The 26,292-nt window shown below is 31.5% G+C and overlaps 4 protein-coding genes across 4 annotated transcripts; 2 read left to right on the forward strand and 2 right to left on the reverse strand.

Moving 5' to 3' along the window:
• Positions 1-1,506: 1,506 nt before the first annotated feature.
• LOC133785115 (uncharacterized) lies at positions 1,507-2,100 on the forward strand. The gene has a single exon (XM_062224370.1). The coding sequence runs from the start codon at positions 1,507-1,509 to the stop codon at positions 2,098-2,100; it is 594 nt and encodes a 197-aa protein (XP_062080354.1).
• Positions 2,101-2,903: 803 nt separating this feature from the next.
• On the reverse strand, positions 2,904-3,996 carry LOC133785117 (glutathione S-transferase T3-like). The gene is made up of 3 exons (XM_062224371.1): positions 3,565-3,996; positions 3,452-3,479; positions 2,904-3,382 (listed from the first exon to the last, which is right to left on the reverse strand). The coding sequence occupies exons 1-3, from the start codon at positions 3,994-3,996 to the stop codon at positions 2,904-2,906; spliced, it is 939 nt and encodes a 312-aa protein (XP_062080355.1).
• A 4,654-nt stretch (positions 3,997-8,650) lies between these two features.
• Positions 8,651-9,315, forward strand: LOC133784027 (uncharacterized). The gene is made up of 2 exons (XM_062223570.1): positions 8,651-8,762; positions 8,855-9,315. Exons 1-2 carry the CDS (start codon positions 8,678-8,680, stop codon positions 9,166-9,168), a joined length of 399 nt encoding a protein of 132 aa, XP_062079554.1. The 5' UTR covers positions 8,651-8,677; the 3' UTR covers positions 9,169-9,315.
• Positions 9,316-21,153: 11,838 nt separating this feature from the next.
• LOC133784028 (uncharacterized) lies at positions 21,154-21,727 on the reverse strand. The gene is made up of 2 exons (XM_062223571.1): positions 21,624-21,727; positions 21,154-21,540 (listed from the first exon to the last, which is right to left on the reverse strand). The coding sequence occupies exons 1-2, from the start codon at positions 21,720-21,722 to the stop codon at positions 21,190-21,192; spliced, it is 450 nt and encodes a 149-aa protein (XP_062079555.1). The 5' UTR covers positions 21,723-21,727; the 3' UTR covers positions 21,154-21,189.
• Positions 21,728-26,292: the final 4,565 nt, after the last annotated feature.

A 26,292-nucleotide genomic window follows, 5' to 3' on the forward strand; every position in this document is an offset into this window, starting at 1 on the left:
TAAACATATTATTTTTTTACGGGCGCAAGTGCGTCTAAGACAATTGCTTATCTGTCTGTAGTGTTATTATATTGGTTTTTGTCTTTGCACAATGATTCTCGCTTTACATTCATTTATTTTTTCACAAAAATTCACTAAGTGTTTTACCACTATGCATGAATTAGGGTTAAGTGTGAAGTCCAGGTTCAAATGGCCGGGACCATTAGGGAAAAATTGTAGACGATAATTACCTTTCCCTGATACCAAAGTTCAGGTCTTGACGGCCTGGGCCATCTTGGACTTACCAAATATAACTTCACTGGTTTAACTAGGCTCCATGGTTCAGGTTCCAACGGCCTAGACCGTTATGGATTTATTAATTTTCATTTGTTTAATCTATCTTGACTTTGATGTTCAGGCTTCAAAGACATGGACCGTTATGGACTTTTCAGATATGACTTAATTTTAATGGCCTAGACCATTAAAAATATGACTTAGAGCACTCCCATCCGGTGCTCTACTCCATCCTTTAAAATACCTCCCCAAAACACACATTTTTCTATTTTACCTCTAAGTTTTACATTTTACCATACATCAGATTCTCTATTTTTTTCTCTATATCATTTAAATATTATATTTTCAAATATTTTTTATTCATTTCAAATATTTTCTATAAATATCAATAATATCTTTATATATTTTAATGTTTACAATATCTACCCATATGTAATATCACATAATTATATTATAATTTAAATTTATCCAAATTTATAAGATAAAATAAAATATCAATTATTCTAAAAAAAATTACAAATAAGAAATTTTATTATTCTCAAAATATATTTTGGGAGTTTTCATTGGAAATATTTAAATATAACATAATATTGTGAATATATTTTTTGGTATATTCTATGGATATTCTTCTTTGATATATATATATAATATTTTGAAGATATTTTTTGGTATATTCCATGGATATTCTTCTTTGATTATTGTGAGAGAATATTCTTAGCATATTCTTCAGTATATACTAAGAATATTCTTTTGATTTTATCAAAACTTCACCTATAAATAATATCATTCTTTTACAAAATTTTACAAACACTTTCATTTCTTTCTTTACACACTTTTTATTTTTCTTCTTTCTATATAGTTCCTATGGATCCTGACTTTGAGATATTTGACTCTTCGTCATCTGAGGAGGAGGAGGAGGAGATAATTTTAGCTCTTGCTATTGAAGAAGAACGCTTGGGTAATGAAGTAGGCTCAACATCGCATCGTAGGTCTATTCCCCGTCGTGCATTCATTCGAAGAAATTCACTTGAAGGCCATCAACGCCTCTTTCAAGATTATTTTTCTGAGTCCCTGACATCGCCACCGAATTTATTCCACAGGAGGTTTCGAATGTAACGTCATCTTTTCTTGCGTATTCAAGCCGAAGTCGAAGCATATGAACCATATTTCTTCCAAAGAAGAGATGCTGCTAAAAGATTGGGTCATTCCTCGCTTCAAAAAATAACTGCTGCAATGAGAATATTAGCTTATGGAGTCTCTGGAGATTTTGTAGATAAATACTTGCGGATTGCAGAAAATACAGCAACCGAGTGTTTGAAAAAATTCGTTAAGGCTATCATTGGCATATTCTCCCATGAATACTTAAGATCCCCAAATGAGAATGATATAGCTAGATTATGCGCTGTTGGAGATAGTCGTGGGTTTCCTGGGATGTTAGGAAGTATTGATTACATGCATTGGAAATGGATATATTGTCCAAGTGCTTGGAAAGGAATGTATTGTGGTCATATTCACGAGCCAACTATAATTTTAGAAGTTGTAGCGTCATATGACCTCTGGATATGGCATGCATTTTTTGGATTACCAGGCTCCCATAATGATATTAATGTCCTAGAACACTCTTCTGTTTTTAGAGAGCTTGCTGAAGGACATGCTCGAAAGGTCAACTACTCAATAAATGGAAATGACTATTCGATGGGCTACTATCTTGTCGATGGTATATATCCTTCATGGTCGACGTTTGTCAAAACAATTCATGCTCCACATGGCCGTAAAAATAAACATTTTGCAGCAACTCAAGAATCAGCAAGAAAAGATGTAGAATGAGCTTTTGGAGTGCTTCAAGCTTGATTTGCTATTGTACGTGGACCGGCACGATTTTATGATCGAAAAACACTTAAGGAGATTATGATGGCATACATTATTTTGCATAATATGATCGTAGAAGACGAGCGACATACTTATCTTCGAGTAGAAGACTTTGTTTATGAACAAAGCAATGAAATAACCAAAGAGCCTATGTCCCATGAGCATACAAATGAATTTGTAAACTTCATTCAACGCCGTCATCACATTCGAGATCGAGGAATTCATTTTCAACTCCAGTCGGATCTTATTGAACATTTATGGGAAATATATAGTAAATCTTAAGTATTTGCATTTTATATATTACTATGTTTAGGCTAATATTTGTGTTCTTATTTTGAGGAAGATGTAACTTTAGTTTCTTTCTTTTCACTATGTTAAGCCTAATATTGTATTTTTGTCTTGTTTTATTGTATTTCCTTGGGATATAAAATATGTAACCTTAAATTCAAGATATTAATCATCAAGTCAACAATATTGCCTTTTACATTAGGAAGCTTTTACAGCCAATATAAACTATTGCAATAAGCATTTTATGCAAAAAAGTTTCTTTCAAGAATAAAATTTTTCATCATTCAAGTGTTCTATACAAAAAACCATCATTGAGCTTTTGTTTTGTACAATGCAAATTTCTACATAGAAAAGCTATGGGTAATCTTCTATACAAAAAATTAAGCTATTGGACTGCTAGTTTATGCAAATTTATATGCAAAAAAACTATGATAAAAACCAGTAAAAGAGAATTCCCAAAAGTGGTTGCATTGTTACCTTTCAAGAATACCAAAAATACCAGCCCAAACACCATCTAAATCATGGCTTTCTAGACTTTGCTTCTCAAGTATTTCCAATTGGAGGGTACGGAAATACTCTTGTTGCGTTGGAGATAAAGTTGATACATCTACTCTCATAATTTCTAACTCCCTCCTCATGATTTCATTCTCTTCTTTCTGTTTATCCAATTCAAGCCTTTCTTTTGCAATGCAGGCATACTCTTTCCTAATTTCTCCCTTCTCAGCATTAGATTTGATTCTCTCCCCTTTTATTTCAATCACCAAATCAATAAGATTGGAAGAGTTGTCCTCTTGCCTCTTTCGCTTCTTTGCAGCCTTCTTTCCAATTGGTCTCTCTAAATTCACATCTAAAGATGGTGCTGCAGTATCTTCATCTATGAACTCTGGTGCATGACCATCTTGAATTATTGATCTTCTTTTAGCTTTCATACTACTACCCTCAGCCACAGATTCTTTCCATTTTGGATGGTGTCATAGAATAGTCCAACAATGAAGAAAGTTGAATGAAGTGGGATGGATACTTCGGTAGAACTCTTTGGCTTTCTCAATCTAAAAAATCAAGTAAAAGAGATGAGAAATATATAATTCAAAGTGTTATAAACAATATAAATTATATTATATTATTCATATGCACCTTATCTTGCTCATTAGCCCTACTTGGAGACCTTCTTTCATATTGAGCTAAGGCCCCACAAAACTTATTGGTAGCAAGTTGGATAGTAGACCATCTATTTCTAATAGACCATGAACTACGTTCAGAAGATATAGATTTTTTGTTTTTCTCATAATATTCATGAACTCTAGACAAAAATGAATATTTTGATTGATCAACCCAATTGATTGGGTCCATACTAGTATTCAGCCAAGCTAAAACTAGCAAGTTGTCCTCTTCTGTGCTAAAATTTCCTTTCCTAGATTTAGTTTTTCTACTACTCCAATCTTCTGGATTGGATGGAGTATATTGCGACTCTAAGTCATTCAAAGATGGGAGATAGTCATTGTAGCTTTCTTCCCCCTGTTGTAACAGTGTACTGAAGGAATGAACCCCATGGAGTTGTGAGTCCATCTTTCAAAATCTGACAAGAGATAATCATAAATTTTTTCCATATATAATATGTATGTTGCAATGCTTTAAATGCCAACTAATTCTCAATAATTGAAAAGAGAGAGAGGAGGATCTATGATAAAGTTAAACCAACTTTGTTATAGGAAGATTATGATCAATCTTATTTATTCTCTACATTTTCTCAACAAATTCAAGAAGCTAAATAGTTTATAAATCAAATCCAAAAGCCCCAGACTTGAGCAATGTACTACTAAACCTTCTATAAATTACTATATAAAATTTAAAATTTTAATTTGGCATTGAAATATTTATATATTGCAAGGTATTACATATGAAAAAGTCATAATCGAAATTTACTTAATAATGTGCTCAGAGATACCTTGGAAAGCGACCTCTTTGATAACTTATTCAAGAGTTCAATTTGGCTTTAAGCCTATACATATACATACACCATTCACCATCTATATATAAATATACATATATATACAGATATACTCAGTTGCATCATTTTGTACCCTTGAAATATATTATATATATACATATATTATATAATGGACGATAAATTAATGACTTGTTCTTAAGCAAAATGTATGAATCTCATCCCACTGCATGAAAATGAGGTTAAAGACCATTATTTTCTTATTCAAACACTGGAGAATTTTTTTGGTAGAAAAGGAAACTATTTAATGATATGAAGAGAGAGATAAGTGGTAAGGAGATTCCCAACAACATTGGCTTCCATACAATTATTACTATGATCTTGAGGTGGGTGAAAGTTGTCTTTTATTGAATTAAGATAAAAACATATAAATATGGTTATTTAAAAACAAAACTTGTTCATATAAGCAAGCAACATAATACCAGCCCCAAAAAAGATGTCGGAAACTTTGTTTTTTCCCATTAAAAATGATGCTCTGCAATAATGACTTATTGATTAGGTGATATTACTATCAAATATCTAAGAAGAACTTTGCAGACGAGTTTTGATCCATGACTCCAGATACTTGAGCTCTTCAGTGCTTATTGAATGAGTAGACCAAGATAAGCCTGCAAATAATAAAGCAAAGTTTGTCACAGATCAAATATTTGTACAAAAAGGAAAGGAAAAAAAAGAAGTCAATTAATCTATTGACCAGCAGTTATCTTACCTTAAACTCGCAGCTTATACCAACTTTTTCAAGGAGAGGGGGGCCAGCTTGTCCTGCTTCAAACAATACCCTTCTATCATCCATTCCATGTAACCACAAGAAAGGTGTCTGCTTCAAATATTTATCTCAATATTACATATCAATATTGCACGTTCTAAAATCTACCATAACTGTTGCCACCATTTTTCTAACGTTCATTTTTATTGCAGGGTATTACATATGAAAAAGTCATAATCACATTCAGCTTATTTAGCTTATAGGGATTTTTATTGCAGGGAAAAAGTCCTAAGACCAACACCATGAAAGCTAGGGGCCCAAGCTTCAACACTCAATATTTTTATTTAAAAGATAAACCTTAGCCTTTTTCCCAACTAACAAGGTCAAGCCATGATCCCCCTTTTAAACGCCAAGATCACCATCAAAACTACACAGTCCAAAGGATTACAATACTATTACCCAAATCCAAACAAAAGTGATTTTACCTTGAAGCACTATAGTCGAAACCTAGGGTAATTTTTATCCTCCCTTGATCAACTTCCAAACATAAAATTCACGTCAAGAACCTATATGATTATCTAGCCATTTAATAAAATTAAATATGATCAATCCTACATTGTTCTTGGGCACATTTGCATTGGCCTCTGCCAAATCTTACAATGATCCATATAACAAGAAAAGAGAGGCAGAAACAAGAAAAGTTTACAATGATCCATATAACAAGAAAGCTCCAAAGTTTACAATGATCCATGTAACAAGAAAAGAGAGGCAGAAACATACAATTCAGCAGAGATGTATTCAATTCTCTTGTGAACATTTGCATTGGCCTCTGCCAAATCTTGCTTCACAAGAACTGGACCAATCAACTTGTACACATTTGCATCTTCTTTCAAAAGGTCTAACTCCTAAACCAAAAATAAAATAAAATCAGATTAACAATCAGAAACCACATAAATACATAAATAAGTGCAAAAGAAAAAAATGATAACAAAACTGGGCATCTTCTTCATTTTTATCCTCAGTAATGGGTATTGAAGAATATAATTGTGAAAATCAATATAAAGCACTTCCAACAATGAAATATACCAACAGAACTGAATTGGGTAGAGCTCTGTTGACGCGGTTCTTCGCCAACAGGTAATTAAGAAGATAAGAGAAATGGATTAGTGCTAATGTTGAACCGAAATAGATGCATGATCTTGGAAATGAGATGGTGACACAAAATACGTTTTTTTAGGTGGTTCAAAGTTTAAAATCCTTCTACTCCACCAGTCAATATTATTGATATATACTGGGTATTCTTTTACAGGGTATTTCTTACAATATAGAATCCAACCGTTTGTAACTCTCAAGGTCTCCATATTTATAGGAGAAGGCACCTGAGAGTTGGTAAGAAGGTCATCCCGTGACCTTCTTACCTATCATGTCAACTCTGTGACATTCATGATTAATTCCTAAACCTGACGCATAAGTGTGGTCAAATCAATAGGTAAGGGGATAATGGGCCGCACGGCCCAACCAAGTCGTGGGTGTCTGAATACGCACGTTCATGCGTGTCCGAGAAGTCAGGGATATATCAGACACGTGATGTCTGATATATGCACGTTTACCTTGCGTGGTTGACTTTATAAAAGGTCACAGCCTCCAACTCTAGCTCGTACCACGAGCTGGATGCTTCCCTCGACCTGTGGCCTTCAGAGTCCAACCCACTCTAATCTTGGCGAACCCTTAGGCTACCTCGAGCTGAGGAGGTAGGACCTTACGAAGGCAGCTCCGGTCTTGGGGATGTCCACGTGGTAGACATGATTAGGCCGACTCTCATAATTAGGCCGTGTCTTAGCTTGCTAACAGCCCGTGGGAAAACCAGGGCGTACAAGCTCTAAATATAAAATATCACCTCAAAAACAATTATTTACACAGAAACCAAACAGAAATTTTAAAATGGAAAACGAATTGGAAAGAGTGTAAATGACCTTGAGGACAAGCTCATGCTCGCCAAGCTGAATGGTGTACTTTCTCACCTGGTGATTCTTTGAAATATCTGATAAGCACTAAAGAAATACCATTTCAGATAATATTCCTACGTAATGATCTCCATGTGTTTGTAGAAATCCATGAAAAGAAATTTCTAAGATAATTAGGTATAAAGGTGAAATTTGAAGAGGGTAGAATCAAGTAGTTCCATAGTCAAATTACCAATATATATATATTATATATATGCAAGACTTGCAGTACCAAAATAAGAACTTGAGTGTGCCAGTTCCATAGTCAAATTATCAATATATATATATTATATATGCAAGACTTGTAGTACCAAAAAATAAGAACTTGAGTGTGCCATTTTGTTACCTGATTGAGAGAGAGTGGGCGTGTCTAAAAGTCTGAGATGCTAAAGTGGCTGGTGTGGGTGTAATGAGGAGAGAAGATGATCACTGCGAGGAGGGGAGGGGAATGAGGAGCACGAACCAGACAAACTTACCCAAATCAGAAGTGCTAAAACAGTTTCTGGCGCCAATCTTGGGAAGAAGAGAAAAATTAATAATATATTGGGTTGAATGATGAATAGTATACCTTACATATAGCTTTTTACTGTTGATTTATCTAAAAATATTTGTAAAATACATCATCCGATGGACACCATTTTTTCTTAGTTTGAGCTATTTTTTACAGATTTTGATGTTATACCTCACCGAATGGGAGTGCTCTTAGGTAGAAATTAGTTGATTAACTTATCTCGAACCCGATGTTTAGGTTCTAACGGCCTGGACCGTTTACAAGACTAAATTTAATAAATGTAAAACCTATTATTTAAGTTCCAATGGTCCTCGACTGATTTAGTTTTTATAAGTATTGGCAAGTGTAATTAATTAACAAAAATACAGTCACTTAATATTGAATGACTGCTTAAAATTAGAAAAGAAAAAAAAACAAGAATGTTATTCGTTAAATATTATATTTCTTCAACTCATGGATAAATCTCTAGTGGATATAGATAATATTCTTGATGAATAGTACAATTTCCCTATAATTGCATATTATAATAAAGAACACCTAACCATAACTTGATTCATGTCTGATAATATATAATACAATACAATTGACCCATTTGTACTTATATTAAAATGTTATACCAAGTCTCTGTATATACTAACTACCGTACCGTAATGTGAACATGTTGATATTAAAGAGATAAAATAGAACAAAGTCTATATATTCTAACTGTTCTGTGTCAGTGGAGACTTAATCAGTCAAGCAAAAATTCAATTTTATATTATGGAACAAATGGCAAGTAGAACTACGTATGAGTACTAGTACTACCATTTACGATTACGTGGTTCTGAAAGTTTTTAACTCTATATTTGTCTCTGGTATGATATAAAAATATTCGTTCAAATTTGACGGCCACATGCGCCCTTCACCTAACCTATAATGAACTTCTTTTGTTTATTTCTTAAATTTTGTGTCTATAAATACAATCAATTGGCTTATCACTTATGCCATCAATAATCTTTGGCAGTATTAATTCTTTGTACAGCATGAATATTATCATGTTCACCCAGACCCTCTTAGCTCTTCTTGTATGTATTGAACTTTTTTCTGCTCATGCAAGAATCTTACAAGGTAATTAAGATTTATAAATGTTTAGTAATTGTAAACATATTATTATTACTACTACTAATGTGTTATTATACTCTTTAATTATATTTTAACAGATAATAATGATGTTGCTCGAGGTGATCAAATTAGGAGGACGTTTGAGATGATAATCAGATCATACGACGGGAGGAGGAGAGCTATGAATCCGCCACCACCTCCTCCGTACTCATCTCCGCCGAAGAAACAATTAACAGCTGATCCACACACTATGCCTTATATTCACTACTACTACAAATCACCACCACCTCCGTCCAAGAAAGAGACCTTGTCATCAACCTACGATATGGCAAACGGAGTTGGAAAGCGGTCACCGCCGCAACCTCCCAGAGGAGCAAAACAAATAGTTTATGATAGCTCTTTCCAATATTAATTATATGTTTATGCCAACAACTGGAAGACCTTGTATGATGATTTGTTTAATAATCACCTTTAATTATTTATAGTTTTAATATAACAAAGCCACCAAATTCTTGGAGTGGAGTGGCTAGCTTGTTAGTTATAGAAAAGATTGCAATATTAATTTGGAACATTTACATGCTAACACATATATAACAAAATAATATCAGTTAGTTATTTTTTTATATATGGAGATATTAATATTAAATAACATAAATAACCAACATTATTAATTTATTTTCTAATTAATTATACCCATTATATTTTAATTAAAATACAATTCTCTTAAATATAGCAATACCATATTTGTAATATCAACTTGAAAGAAATTATATAATGGGTTTATGTCTTTTTAGACCCTGTGTTTTGGCTCATTACATGTTTGGACCCTGTGTTTTAAAAAATTACTTTTTTGACCATGTGTTTTCTAAAATAGTTCAAATAGACCCCTAAACTTGATTTTGATCAAAGTTTTTTGAACTAAAATCACAAATAATTCATCAAACTAACAACTCAGAACAAAAATACAGTCATTCTGCCTAAAAACTATGTTGTTATATTTAAATTTTTGTTCATCAAAATCAGATTTAGGGGCTTATTTGAACCATTTTACAAAACACAGGATCCAAAAAATAATTTATCAAAACACAGGGTCCAAACAAGTAATGAGGCAAAACACAGGGTCTAAAAATGTATAAACCCTTATATAATTAAAAAAAGAAATTGTGGTTGAATCAGAGAAAAAGAAACTGTCGAATCTTGGAAAGGAATAAATAAGTAGTTTTTATTGCCTTATTATTATTATATGAATAGTAGTGTTTGATGTAACTTTCGAGTGTATATCCAATAGTTTTTATTACACAATATTTTATTTATTATTATTTACTATTCAAATTACTTGATTGAGAATATATACTATATGGTATATAGTATCATTTGTGTTATACCAAATTTTTTTATTCCACTAACTAGTATCCAACATACTATTTATTTAGGAAACCAACACTTTGGATTGATTCCAATTTTTATTTGGCAAGTTTTTAAGTTAGGACATGTTTTATACTATATATATGTTTTTGCTTCAAAATCTTGAGAAATTATGGAGTAAGAAAATAATGTTTGGTAGGAAAATAATCATATTATTTGTTTTGTGGTATTTATAAGTTTATATTGTCAAGTTTTTTCTACTAATGGTATCCAAAAATTATGGTATTTATAAACATTGCTTTTTTGGTCCATTTTTCTACTCTTTGTTTGTATTGAGATGTTTTTGGGTTTGATACTTAATGAGATTTTTTCTACTAATTAGTATCTAAAGCATAGTATTCACCTTTTAGCCTAATTGTTTACTCTTTTGGCATACTTTTTGGAGTTAAAGTTTTATAATGAGTTTTTTTTTTCTTTATGCGAATTAGTATTCAAAACATAACATTGATTGATTTTCGTCTATTTTTTTACTAACTTATGCTTTTTACTATTTTTTTATATAAATGAATTCTTGTTGTTCTACTAATTATAAAATCTATTTTATACTCTTTCAATTTATTGTTCTATAGATTGGTATCCAAAAATTGAAAGAAAAAAAAGAATACCATAAACGTCATCCACTATACCAACAATTATCTAAATTATTGTGTTGACTACCAATGAGTATGCATTTTCATCTTTTCACTAATATATCATATATTGTTAAGTGAGGTAGTAAATTGTGTATATTCCACTTTTCTCAAATCATACAATGGTGATATATTGATAATAGTCAAACCATTTAATGGTAATCTCTTGCTATTCACGTTTAGGACCTAGTGTAAATTTCGTAATAAAATTAATGATTTGTTAATATGTGATTTAAGTATGATAAAAAAATAAACCATTTAAGGAATTAGATTAAAAAAAACAGTTATTTAAGAAAAGTTGTTATAGTTGAAAGTAATTTGGAAAAAGTGAATTATTTATTAAATTAAATAAAATCAGTTATATATAATAATAATAATTAATAAGTTGTGGGTATAATATTTTATTTCAAACAAAGTTGTTATTATTTAGTTATATTAGTATACATGTGTAAATTGCCCATTATTAGAACCATAGAAGCAATGACATAAAGAAATGGAAACAATCCAAATATAGCAACCCAACCCATCTAAAAGAATATATAGGTTACATGGAAAAAAGAAGAGAAATAAGTTTAATACATTAATTATATATTTTTTTATAACAGTACATTTTAGTGTTATGCATAATAATTAAAATTGATTGTCTTATTAAAGTGTCGTGTTTAAGTAATTGTTTCTAATTTACATTATGTCAATTGTATTTTTTTTAGATGATCAATTGTAACATACGTAGTATATTATTTTTATATATTATAAAGTGCTAGAACGTAAATTCAAATATTCTTAATTCATTAACAAAATGCATAATATAAAACAGATATGAATGGAAGCAAAGTCCCAATAAAAAAAATAATGATGCTTAAAAAAATTATAGGGTTCACTTTTTTTGTGTTGTTCTTGTGAGTATATTGCACAGTACCAGAGCCAGAGCCAGAAGTGAGACAATATTCACTTTTATAATTTTTTTTTTTATTTAACTATAAAATCGTTTTTTAATCAATTATCATTATTATTTTAGATATTAATTACTTATTCTAATTGTTAATGACATATAAAATCATCATTATTAATATGTTAAAAAGTAATAAAAATATAAAACAACATAAAAGAGTAGTTAAAACTAAAAATAACCACAAATTAGATAATATGGAATTAATGAGTAAATTGTATAGAGAGCCACCTCATCACCTCTGTGTTAGTTTCAATAATTGTTACTTTTGCTAAAACCAAAAAAATATTTTTGTTTTATTACTGATATCTCAATGAAAAAATGTACAAAAGAATGCCTTTGAATAAGGCACTTTATATTCGGATATAATGGTGTACAGTTGGAAAAAGAAGTAGCAAAAAAATAACTAAAAAACAAAACAGAAACTAACAACTAACTAAAGTTAACTAAGGCTGTTATAACATATTAAATAATTGTATATTTAATAGGCCCCTTCAAGATGTAGTGTATATGTTTTTAACACCCTTCTTGGATACAATGTCATGAAAATGAGCAGGGAATAAAGATTTAGTTAATACATCAGCTAAGTTTGTTTTGGAGGAAACATGTATCATCTTGATGATGCCATTTGAGACTTTTTCGTGAACTAAGTGACAGTCTATTTCAACATGCTTGGTCCTTTCATGATAAACTGGATTTTCATAAATGTGCAGCATTGTTGTCACAATAAAGCAAAGATGGAAAAGAGACAAGTCTTGGCGAAAGTCTTTGATGATGGCAGTGAGCCATAGTACTTCACATGTTGCATTTGTCATAGCTCGATATTTAGCTTTAGCTAAAGAGCGAGAAACTATTTGTTGCTTCTTTGACTTTCATGATATGAGAGTTTGGCCGAGAAAGATACAATACCAAGAAATGGAACGATGAGTGTCAACACATGTACTCCAATAGCAAACACTTTTAGTTGTAAAGGAACATTAGTGTTAGCATAAAAATATAATCCTTGGCCTGAAGTGCCTTTAAGGTATTGTAGAATTCTATAAGCTCATGATAAATGTGATTGTCGAGGAGAATGGAGGTATTGACTTAGTCTATTTACAGCATAACTAATATCAGGTATTGTGATGGTGAGGTAGATCAACTTACCAATAAGACTTCTATAGCTTGTGGGGTCTGAAAGGAGAGTACCTTCATCAGAACTCATCTTTAGATTTGGCTCCATTGGTGTGGAGGCATGTGTTTGAGCCAAGATAAATTGTTTCTTTTAAAAGCTGCAATGTAAATGGTCTTTGGGAAACATAAATCCCTTTGTTGGATCGGCCTATTTCAAGTCCAAGAAGGAAATGTAAAGGACCAAGATCTTCCAATTTGAATTTGGCATCAAGTGTATCTTTAAAGTTTGTTAATGCATGTTCATTGTTTGTTGCAACAATGATGTCATCAACATATATAACTAGTGCTAGAAAAACACCGGATTGATGCCTGGTAAAGAGCAAATAATTAGAAGGAGATTGTCTAAAACCTTGCTGAATTAGGGTTGTGCTAAGTTTAGCAAACCACTGTCGAGAGGCTTGTTTTAAGCCATCTAAGCTCTTGTTTAATTTGCAAACTGCATTGATAGAAAGTTGCCCTTTAGGGCTATATCCTTGAGGAAGTTTCATATAAACATCCTCATTTAGTTCACCATGTAGAAATGCATTATTATTATCCATGTGATGCAAGTGACATTGATTAATGGCAGCAAGGGCAAGGAGTAATTTAAGAGTATTAAATTTTGCTACTGGTGCAAAAGTATCAAAAAAATCAATACCTTGTTGTTGGGTATATCCTTTGGCAACTAGACGGGCTTTGTACCACTCAATGTCACCATTGTGTTTGTATTTGATTCGGTAAACCCATTTGTTTTTTATTGCATGTTGATTGGGAAGAAGAGTGGTAATTTTCCAAGTGGTCACTACTACAAAAATGGGCAATTGTGTCAATCAAACACGTCAGTCAACGCAGTTGACTGATGCTGTTGACCAAGAATTAGTATTTGTGGCAGTTGGACACTGCCATAAATGAGGGCCCAATTGCGTCATAACTTACACTGACGCTGTTTAATGGGACCGTTTGCATCAGTGGGGTACTAACGCAAACGGGTCGTTAACGGCGTCAGTGGGCCACTGACGCAACTGGGTCTCCAATATTAAAACCCTCTTCATCCCCAGCCAAGCCCCATTTCATTCAAACCGTTTCAGACTGCGTTTTCTTCCCAAACCAGCGGTGCCCAACCAAGGTTCTCCACATTTAGGTACCTTTTTAGCCATTTATTTTCAATTTTAATGTTAAAATAATGATTTATATATGTTTATGAAACTTATATATAGTTTTTTTGGATTTTTTTGTATAGATTTTGTTTTTTGAAGATTATAGTTTGAAAACCCATAATCTTTATTGGATTTTTGGGGATTTCTACATCAAGAACCCACATTGCTCAATTACCACAAGTGTAAATTTATTAATATTTATCATTTAAATATAATTTTTGTGAATTTTTTTTTATAAATTGACTATATTTCGGATTTTTAATTTTTAGATAGTTTTATTAACTTTTTTTTTTTAAATTTAATTAAATTTTGAATTTACTATGTAAATGAGTATATATATAGATTAATGTATATATTTTGTATAAGTTTCATTTTATTAATTGTTTAGTTTGATTATTATTAGTAAATTTTTGTTTATATTTTGTTAACTTTTTAAAAAAAAATTTAAATTTTGGGTTTAATTGGTTAAATAGGTATATATTAAAATTGTTTGTTTTTTTAAGTTATATTTTATTATTGATTTAGTTAGGATATTTATAGTCGATTTTTATTTATGTGAGTTGTTAACTTTTAAAAAAAAAAAATTATTTCGAGTTTAAGTAAACAAATGAGTACATATAACCAATTATTTGTTTTCTTTAAGCATTTTATTGTTTATTTAGTTACAATATAGCTTTATGATATTTTTCTTTATATTTTGTTAACTTTATATTATTTTTTTGTATATTGTTATATTTGAGTAGGTATTTTGTTGACAACTTTGTTGGTGAGATCAAGCTTTGGAGGATTTTATATTAGAGGTAATATTTTAAACCTTAATGTATTATTAAGATATTGAACTTAGTGGAATGTATGAATTATAAAATAGTGGAGATAGGTTTTGGGACTATGTGCTGCGGTGATATAAGGCTGTAATTATGCATGTTTGATTGATTAATTGGCTTGTTGTGTTTATGTGATTAATATATGTTTATTTAAATTTTGGGAAATATGATAGAAATAGGGGAAATGCTGCCCAATTTTTTGTAAGATTTAGTAATTTGAGAATTATGTATGTTTGATTGATTAATTGGTTTGATGTGTTCATGTGATGAATATATGTTTATTTAGATTTTGGGAAATATGATAGAAATAGGGGAAATACTGGTCAATTTTTTTTTTGGATTTAGTAATTTGAGAATTATGCATGTTTGATTGATTAGTTAGATATTTTTGTGTATACCATGTGCTATATAAATGCACATTTTAAATTTGGGAAATGTGATAGAAATACGGGAAATGCTGCCCAATATTTTTTGGACATGTTGTTTCCTTAATATTAATTCAGCCACATAGTCATTCGGTAGCTTTTTTAGATCCTGTAAACTCACATTTTCGCACAGAAATCAAGGAGATAATTATCATGTAAGTTATACATATTACTTAATTAATTTATAATTTCATTTCAAACTCATAATTGGGTAAATATTAATATTTTGTGCTGGGCATTGGATCTATATGATACTCACCGAAGACAAAAAGAGTCAATCAATCTTAAAGTTTGTGTTCCTAAGGTAAGTAAACTATATTACTTATCGTATTAAAGTTTTTGGCATATTTTTATTATAATAACTTGCTAAATATAATACTTAAATTTGTATAACTATGTTGTAATAGTGTCGAAACCAAACTGGGCCAACCGAGTGTGGCTTTTTACATTATGAAGTTTGCTAGATAGTTGATTTCACAGCCTAGACCAAAGGCCTACTTGAAAAATGAGGTATTGTTTTACCTTTTAATTTTAATTTAATCTATCGTTCATGATTTTATTTGGATGATTTCTAACTTATTATTTTTAATATTTTCTAATTAGTTTACGAGTACGGCACCATATTCGGCTAACGAAATCAATGAGGTACGGGATGAGTGGGCTGAATTAGTTTTGGCGTGTCTTGCTTAGCAAATGAGCAAGTTGGTGAGGAAATTTTAGTTAAATGAGGTTTAATACTTAGAGATTTAGAACACAAGTCTCCCTATATACATAGATTAACATTGAAATCTGAATTACTTTTGTAGATTTGAACAGAAAAGTTAACTTTAGATAAATGTTTAAAAAATTTATACAATTGTTTTTCTATTTCTGCTGCTGTTTTTTTAATCAGAATAGCCCAGGGAAATTGGCATAAACATTTGCAATTTCCTTGGTTAATACTTTATGTGACAGTTCCCAACTGACGCAGAAAATACCCGTTTTTAACATTTGTGGCAGTGGGCTACTGACGCAAAACGCCAGGCATTTGCGTCAGTTGGGGGAGAAGAAAAAAATAAAGAAAAAAAGAAGACGAATTTTTTTTTGGATGAAAGTGTGGTTTATAGAGCAATCCTGCGACTGCAGGATCAGAGATCTGGGCTAAAGTAGAGCAATCCTGCGACCACAGGATGAGTGTTCTGCGGTCGCAGGTCCAGAGGTATATTGAGGACAAACGCCTGGCATTTGCGTCAATGAGGCACTGCCACAAACGCCAGATTTGTGACAGTGCCCAACTGACGCAAATGCTACTTTGGTTTGCGTCATGGGCAATTGCGTCACATATTAAACTGACGCAAAAACTCAATTGTGGCAGTTATAAACTGACGCAAATTACCTTTTTTGTTGTAGTGGGTGTTTTGCTCCAAAGTTGTAAGTTCAGCCATCATAGCTTGTTTCCATTTGTTATCTTTGCATGCTTGAGAGTAGCTTGTGGGTTCCATGTTTGTGTTGGCTGCCAAAACAACTGCTTTGAATGTTGTAGATAATCTGTCATAGCAAAGATGATTTGTTATAGGATGAGCTATAGATGGAGAAAGTTGAACATAATCACATAAATAATCATTTAAATGAGCTGGTGTAGTGATGTTTCGGCCTGCTCTTGTTTGTATAGTGGGCAGTTTTTGAGTTGTGGATGATGGTTCTTGAATGAAAGCAAGGACATCCAAGGCATCTGGAATAGAGGGATTAGTATACTCTTGTTGTTGTGCTAGAGAGAATGTACCTGTAGTAGAGTCAGTAATAGTAATACTAGGTAACATAGAAGTGTGATAGAAAGAGTCAATATTAATGATTGGAATCTTGAAATGGATATATATTTTCATGAAATATAGTATCTCTAGAGTGAAAATTTTGATTTGTTTGTAAATCAAGCAATGTGTATGCCTTCATGTTTGCAGGGTAACCTATGAATACACAAGCACGGGACCTTGGTGAAATTTTTTGTCTTTTGGAGTCTAAAGTAGAAGCATAAGTAAGGCAACCATAGTTTCTTAAATGACCATAAGAGGGCTGCTCATTATGTAAATTTTCAAAAGGTGTTTTGTCATGTAATAGAACAGATGGAGTACTATTAAGTAAGTATACAACAATTTGTGTTATATAACTCCAATAAGATAAGGGTAATTGTGATTAAAAAGCTAGAGCTCTAGCAATATTAAGAATATGCTAGTGTTTTCGTTCAACTACAGTGTTTTGTTGTGGTCTATCCACACACGAATGATAGTGAATGACACCTTTGCTTTAAAAAAAAGTAGTAAGATTGAGCTCTTTTGCATTGTCAGTTTTAACTTATTTTATGCATGCTTTATATTGAGTGTAGATGAGAGTGAAAAAATGTTGAATGACAGTAGATGCATCAGATTTAAGTTTTAACATATATATCCAAGTATATCTAGATTTGTCATCAACTATTGTGAGAAAGTATCGGTATCCTTCAATGCTCAAAGTTTGATATGGACCCCAAATATCCATATGGATGAGGTAAAATGCAGTAGATGCAAAAATATTATTTGAAATGAATGGCAACTTTTTTTGCTTAGCTAAATGTCAAATGGAACAATGAAAGGGAGCAGAAATATCATGAGAAAATTTCATTCTTTTATTGATTTTATTAGTAATCAAAACAGAAGGATGACCAAGGCGTGTATGTCATTGGTTTTTATCACAATGACGTTACAAGAGGCATATGTAGAAGAAAAATTTGAAGATGGAAAAGAATCTTGGCTGAAATAGTATAAACTTCCAAGTCTTTTAGCTATCCCAGTCTTCGAAGTCATTGAATGTTCCTGTAGGAAACATGTATTTTCTGTGAATGTAATGCTATGAAAAGAATTGCTAAGAAAAGAACTCACAGATAGCAAGTTAAAATGAAATTGTGGCACAAAAAGGACATTGTATAAAGTGAGTGTAGAATTGATGATAACAGTGCCTATTTGTTCAATTTTGTATAGTTGTGCCATTCAGTAAAAGGACATGTTTGGTAGGTATATGAGCATGAAATGAAGAGAAACATTGAATGCCACAGCATACATGGTGTGTTGCTCCACTGTCTATAATCCATTGATTAGAAGAGAAGGGTAAGATTTTACGAGTAAAGTTTGTTGTTACAGGTTGCTCGGAAGAGGAGGATGGAGCATCTTTCTAGAGTTGTTGGCTCAATAGGGAGATGAGCTGTTGACAATGTGTTGTGATGGAAGATGCAGTTGATTTGGTTGTGTCTTGGAGCGATTGAGAAGTAGCAGCAACTGGTTTGTCAAGTTGGTTCTTCCAAACATTTTGGCCAGGAGTCTCAACATTGGGTTTCCGATTACCATATCCGGGAAGGAACCCATGTAAGAAATATTATTTGTCCTTGAGATGGCCTGGTTTGTGACAGTGGGAACAAGTGGGTCAGATCTTTTTGTTTCTTGAACATGGGTTTTGGTTGGAATTTGGGGCAGAAGTTGAAGCTTCCATTGGTGTAGTGTTGTAGGAAGGACCAAGTTTTCGTTGCCTCTCTTCTTGAGCCACACTTGAGAAAACTTTGGACAGGGATGGAAAGGGATCTATGAGCAAGATTTGGGCACGAACAACATGGAAGGACTCATTTAGACCAGTTGGAAATTGTAAAACTTGATCTTGATTATGAAAGTCAAGGGAATCAGCCAAAGCTGCACAAGTACAGGGGGTACGGGGGCGTAGTTCAGCAATTTCATCCCAAATGGCTTTCAGTTTGGTAAAATAAGTACTTATAGAGTCATGACCTTGGTGAAGAGTGATGAGAGTTTCATTCATTTCGAATATTCTTGGTCCATTTCCTTGATCAAATCAATGGTTGAGTTCATTCCACATTGCAGCAGCTGAGTCAATATACATGATGCTGCTTTTGATTTCTTGAGAAATAGAGTGAAGGATCCATGACATGACCATTTGGTTGTAGCGAAGCCAAGAATTGAGCAGAGGATCATCTGACGCAGGTTGAGGAAGAGCTCTGATAAGGAAAGTTTGTTTTGTTCTTAGCTCCAATGGAAACCTTGAAATCGCATCTCCATGCATGAAAATTCTTGTCGGTCAGGGGAGAAGCTAGGACGAGTCTTGGATGGTCACCATCGCAAGGGAAATAGTGACTGGTGATATCTTCATGGTGAAATGGGTTTTTGTCTGATACTATGTTACTTTTGCTAAAACCAAAAAAATATTTTTGTTTTATTACTGATAGCTCAATGAAAAAATGTACAAAAGAATGTCTTTGAATAAGGCACTTTATATTAGCATATAATGCACTACAACAAATTTCATTATTAGCGGCGGGGGACTCTGCCGCTAATAAATGCCACGTCCGCCGCTAATACCCCGCGCCTAAAAAAGTGTCGCTAATAATGATTATTAGCGGCGGACTGACACACCCGCCGCTAATAAGCAATTATTAGCAGCGGACATTAGCGGCGGGTTCCGCCGCTAATAACTATGTCGGAGGCATTAATATTAGCCGTGGGGTCCGCCGCTATTATTGTATTTATAATTTTTTTTAAATTAAATTTTAAATAAATTAATATTTATTAAATTTAATTATTTTTAACAATAATTTATAATATAATTTAATAAAAATAAACATTTAATTAATTTAAACATAACTAACATTAAAATTAATATAAATAGTTTTAATATTTATCAACCTAGTAAATATCACTATAGTCATTAAAAATAAATAAAGTATTAATTCAGTCCAAATATATAAAATAGTAACTAAAGAAAGTCATTAAGATTAATATTGAAATTGTCCTCATCTTCAATATTTTGGTCTGGCTGTGAGGATGATGGCTATGACGATGGCGGTGGCTGTGGCGGCGGTGGCGGTGGCGGTGGCGGTGAAGGAATATATGGTGGTTGTGATGATCGTCCGAGCGTGAGGTCCCCAAACAGATCTCGAGGCTGTGGCTATGGCGGAGGCTGCATCGATCCTCCTGGAAAATCGGTAAAACTAAAATATTGTGGAGGAGACTGAGAATGGGGTCCAAAAATGTATTGGTTTTGATACTGAGGAGGTTGTTGCGACGACATATGTGGCGGATACATTGGATGAGGCTGGTACAGCTGCTGCGGCGGATACTGTGAAGGAGGCTGGAACTGCTGCTGTGAAGGAGGCTGATATTGCTGATGTGAAGGAGGCTGATACTGCTGTGAAGGAGGCTGATACTGCTGTGACGGAGGCTGATACTGCTGTGACGGAGACTGAGAAGACGAAGCACCTTCGGATTGTGGTGGCAAATGCCTCTGCAGAAAACTGTCAAACATTGGGTTATACAGTTTACTGGGATGCACAGTTGTCGAAGTCTCAAATGTCTCACGAATTGCCTTCACCAGCAAAGCCATAACTCTCATATCTTCATTAGGCGAAGCAGCAGTATTTGCTTGGGACTGACTTTGATCTGTAGAGCTAGAGGATGTCCTTTTTGCCTTCCCTTTCGCCCTATAACCCACTCCTCGTTGGTAGTCAGATCTCTCCCCGAGTACTTTACTTAGTATCTCGTATTGATCGACCGGGGACAAATCAACACCAGATACATTTAGAGATGCCTCACTCTGCTGTTGACTTTGCCTCTCATTCTGTGACCTCTCAACCTCAGCCGCCATTTTTTCCTGTATAAAGATAACATTATAAACAAAAATTAGAAACATTATAAATATTAGAAACAAGAAAACAATACTATTCACTTACATAATCTTGTTGAGCTGCCTCATTGACAAAAGATTTTGTCGATTTTCTCATATGAGCATCCCTCCGAGTATCAACAACATGCGCATGCGGGTTCTCCTATACAAATGTAAACAAAATGTTTCAGAATGTGTTATTTTATAAAATTAAATTAACATCTTCACTTACATATTCGTGACGCTTAGCTGCCAACGACTTTGTGCCTTGTGTTGTTACATACTTCATTTGTCTTCTGTTTGCTTGATTTTTAGCGGAACGAGCCAAAAATCTTTCGCTCAAAAACATTTCACAAATAAGCTGCCAAGCCTCCTTAGTGCAATGGTTAGGTGGCTTAGAGAGGACATTCTCCAAATCTTCTGGTCCAGCATAATGATTTTTGAAGTGTCTATGTCTATAGTTCTTTCTCTCGCGATATCTTTCCCCCATCTCCTTGTTGAGAGTTGCCAGAACTGACTCACGTTGTGGATGACCGTCTATATTATAGTAATACTGCATTAGGAAAAAAAAATATTAGATAACTTGTAAATAATGGAATTAAATAATGAAAAGTACAAGATTTGTAATTTTTTTACCCTCATACGATCAAGCACTTGATCCTTAAACTGTTGAGGTACATCAGCAAAATCCAAATAATGCCCCGGACACAACATGGAAACTAGAGTTCCCAACATGCGAATAAAAGTTTGATCCTCCTGCCCAACCACTTTTTTGGTCACAGGATCAAGCTCTAGATCCAATGGTTTCCCAGCTTTTTTCCTTCGTTCTTCAAGAACATTATTACTAGTAGGGCCACGACCTTTTCTTCTCGTCGACGGGGCTTTAAAATTTATTAACAATAATCAGTATTAGTATTGATGTTATATTTATCTAACAATATAATTTCTAAAAATAATTTTGATATGCAATATTTAACCTGACTCGCAAAATGTTGGTACCCTAGAAGGATCTGGCGGGTCTTGACCCCCACCATCTCCGCCATGATAAGTAGCTATATCAGCTGACATTATACTTCAGTTTAAAATTTATTAGTTAGTAATTAGCATTAAATAGAAGTATATCACATTGAATTCAAAATAATAATAATTACAAAAAAAAAACTTCATTATATTTAAATATATAGTTCTGTTACACAAATAGAAAAAACTAAACAGAGTAATCACTATCATTTCCATCAGTAATCGGAGATACATTTTCATCTTCACAAAGCTCAAATATCTTATATTATAATTACAAAAAAACACTTCATTATATTTAAATACATAGTTCTGTTACACAAATAGAAAAAAACTAAACAGAGTAATCACTATCATTTTAATCAGTAATCGGAGACACATTTTCATCTTCACAAAGTTCAACAACTGCGAGCTGGAAAATCGTTCACTGTCCACAAAAGGGCTGCCCGCATCTTGAACATCCTGTTGGTCGTACTATCTCTTGTATCAACTCCGTTAACCCACAGATCCTTCAACTCATCCACCAATGGTCTCAGAAATACATCCATGTCCTTACCGGGTGGTTTTGGCCCAAGAATAAGGAGGGTCAACATGAAATAATTGTCTTTCATGCACAACCAAGGTGGCAGATTATAGTTTGCCAACACCACAGGCCACATGCTGTATGCAAGATTCATGTTGCCAAATGGATTAAATCCATCAGCAGCTAAGCCCAGACGAACATTTCTGGGATCCCTTGAAAAATCAGGATGCTTGGCATCAAAGTCCTTCCACGCAGAGCCGTCCACCGGGTGTCGCATCACCCCTTCATCTTTTGATTTCCCGGCGTGATGCCATATCATGTGTTTTGCTGTAATCCTTGAACTGTATAATCTTTTCAACCGAGGGGTCAACGGAAAGTAACACATCACCTTGTGTGGCACTTTTTTTCCTTTCGTCATTTCGGAAGTAATCCATCTACTACTTCCGCATACTGGACATGTCTCTTTAGATGCATGCTCATTGTAAAATAAGCAGCAATCATACTGACACACATGAATGGACTCGTATCCCAACCCTAATTTTTTCAATCTCTTTTTCGCCTCGTAGTACGATCCGGGGATTTTGTTCTCCTTAGGAAATGCAAGCTTTAACAACTTCAGCAATTCATCAAATATGTTGTTAGGCATCTTCCCTCTAACTTTTAGATGCAATAACTTTGCTAAAAAGTTCAGGGATGAAATCCAATCACAGCCAGGATACAACTCCGCTTCAATCTCCTCAAATAACTCGTCATAATACTGACTCCCACCGGGATCCCTTTCTACTTCCTCAGTTGTTGGTAAAAGGAAGTCTTCCACAACTTGAATCATCTCATCGTCTTCATTCTCATCAACCACCTCATCAGCAACAATTTCTTCCACCTCACCATGAAAAATCCACTTATCATAAGCTTGATGAAAACCCCTATCGAATACATGTGCCCGAACCACATCCAAAGATTCAAATCTATTATTATTGCATCTTACACACGGGCACCTAATTCTTCCATCAGAATCTTTATGTTCCGACGCCATCCTCAAAAAAGCTTGCAGACCATTCCAATATTCTTGACAACCACGATTTCTCAATGTTGTCCAAGTCTTGTCAATCGCCATCTAAAGTGTTATAAGAGTGTGAGTTTTAGTAATGTGAATAGAAATGGATAACAAAGGAGATTTGTTATCATTTTTGAAATCTTATGCAATATTATAATATCTTATGCTATTTTATGATGTTTTATTTGATAATGTTATTTATAAACAAATTATTTTTTTTTTCCTAAACTAATTTATTATTTATTAAAATTTTATTAAATATTATATCTAACTTTTATTATTTAATTAATTACATTATTATAAATTAATTAAAAAATAAATTATTATTTATTCTTAATTTTTTAAACTTTTATTAAATATAATTATCAATTTCTATATTCATGTAATTTATAAATTATTATTTATTCATAATTTTTTAATTTGTAATAATAATATCAATAATTTTATAAATTAATTATTATTTGACTTTAAGACTAATTTATATTTTTAAATAATTAGATAAATTTTATTAATAATATTTTTAACTTATCATTTATGTGCCGATATCCATGTAATTGATGGTTGTAGTCAACAACCATCAATCACAAACATACCGAGACTAAGAAAATAAATTAACTACTAATTAATTTTTTTGTTCTATTTTTACAAATTATAATAATAATAATAATATATGTTCAAGCAAAAAGGAGAAAAAAGAACAAAATAACATGATAATATGCAATTATTGTTGTTTTTTTTTTTCTATACTCACTTGTTTTATTAAATAAACTATCTTAAATTTGTTTCAAAAAATTTCACAATCTAAACAAAATTAGTTTCCCTATTAAAAATATCAAGTTGCGGTGAAAATTAGTTAGTAGTATAAAAGCTTTCACTTATTTGACTAAATACATTTTTTTTTTGACAAAAATTAATAAGTAGTTCAAAAAATTTGATGTGGCCGCTAATAATGGCAATGGAGTAACACAGACGTGATATAATTAGTTTGTTTCAATTTTAATTTAAAAAATAATTACAAATTTTTTTAAAATAAAAAATAATTCTAAATTTATTACTAAAATTTAAAAATGATTCAAACATTAAAAAAATATTTTAAATTTTAAATTAATTTTAATTGAATTTGTATATTTTTCTAGCACTTAGTTTAATTAATATTATATAATTAAGAAAATGGTGAGAAAGAAAATATGGGTGCTAATAATCTGATTGATCAAGTTTAAATCTTCTTTATTCAATATTAACAAAAACACTATATTTTACTTAATAATAAATCATCTATTATTATATTTTATAAATTAATTTAAATTATCACTTAAATTTTGTTTTTAACCAAAACAGTCCTATAATTATTTACATACCAAGATTAAAAAATAAAGTAAGAACAAACACATATATCTTAACAATAGATGTCAAGATTTACATACCAAGGATACTAACTAAAGGACTCAAAACTCAAATATTATACACTAAACAAATACAAAATAAATTATTCAAAAAATACAAAAGATATTAATTACAAAAAATATATCCACACCTGTTGAGAGTGTGCCAAGGTCGTGTGTGTGTCGGGGTCGTGGGTGTGTCGCTGTCCTGATAAAAAAAAAATTAATACCAAAAGATACACGAAAAAAATTCAAACCAAAATAATATAAAACTAAGTATAAAAAAAATGCAATATGTTGGTTAGGCATTACATTGTAAATAAGTATAAAATACACCATTGAAGATGATTAAAGTAGAGAGCACAAAAGTAGCTAGCATAAAACAAGTGTTTCTATACCACTTACAACAATGACATACACAAGTATATTTATTTTAGTCAATTTATTAATCTAACTTTTGCAAGTGCTTAAAATGGATGCACTTGTTTGATTTAAATTAAGAAATAAAATCAATTACATTGAGTAACTAAATTCTAGGAATTAAGTTTATGAAAGTATAAAATATGATATGGATAAGTTACATAAAAAAATTATAAAGAAATTTATTATTGTTGATATAAATGAAAGCTACCAACAAATATATGAAATAAAAACTTGACATGAATAGAAATTAAATTAAATTATTTATTTAGATAATATTATATCAAACTTTTATTATTTAATTCATTAAATTATTAAACATTAATCAAAATTAAATTATTATTTAAATAATTATTTATTCTTAATTTTTTCTACTTTTATTAAATATTATTATCAATTTCTATATTCATGTAATTTATATTTAACAATATTATTCAATAAACAAATTAAATTAAATTATTTATTTAGATAATATTATATCAAACTTTTATTATTTAATTCATTAAATTATTAAAAATTAATCAACAAATAAGTTATTATTTATATAATTATTTATTCTTAATTTTTTATACTTTTATTAAATATAATTATCAATTTCTATATTCATGTAATTTATAACTATTTAATATTGGATAATGTTATTCAATAAACAAATTAAATTATATAATTTAATTAGATATTATTTAATTAATTAAATTAATAAAAAATAATTAAAAATAAATTATTATTTATTCATAATTTTTTATAATTTTATTAAATATAATTATCAATTTTTATATTAATGTAATTTATATTAAACAATATTATTCAATAAAAAAATTAAATTAAATTATTTAATTAAATAATAATATATCAAACTTTTATAATTTAATAAATTAAATTATGAAAAATTAATCAAAAATTAAATTA

The sequence above is a fragment of the Humulus lupulus genome, chromosome 6, assembly GCF_963169125.1.
Source record: "Humulus lupulus chromosome 6, drHumLupu1.1, whole genome shotgun sequence".
NCBI lineage: Eukaryota > Viridiplantae > Streptophyta > Magnoliopsida > Rosales > Cannabaceae > Humulus > Humulus lupulus.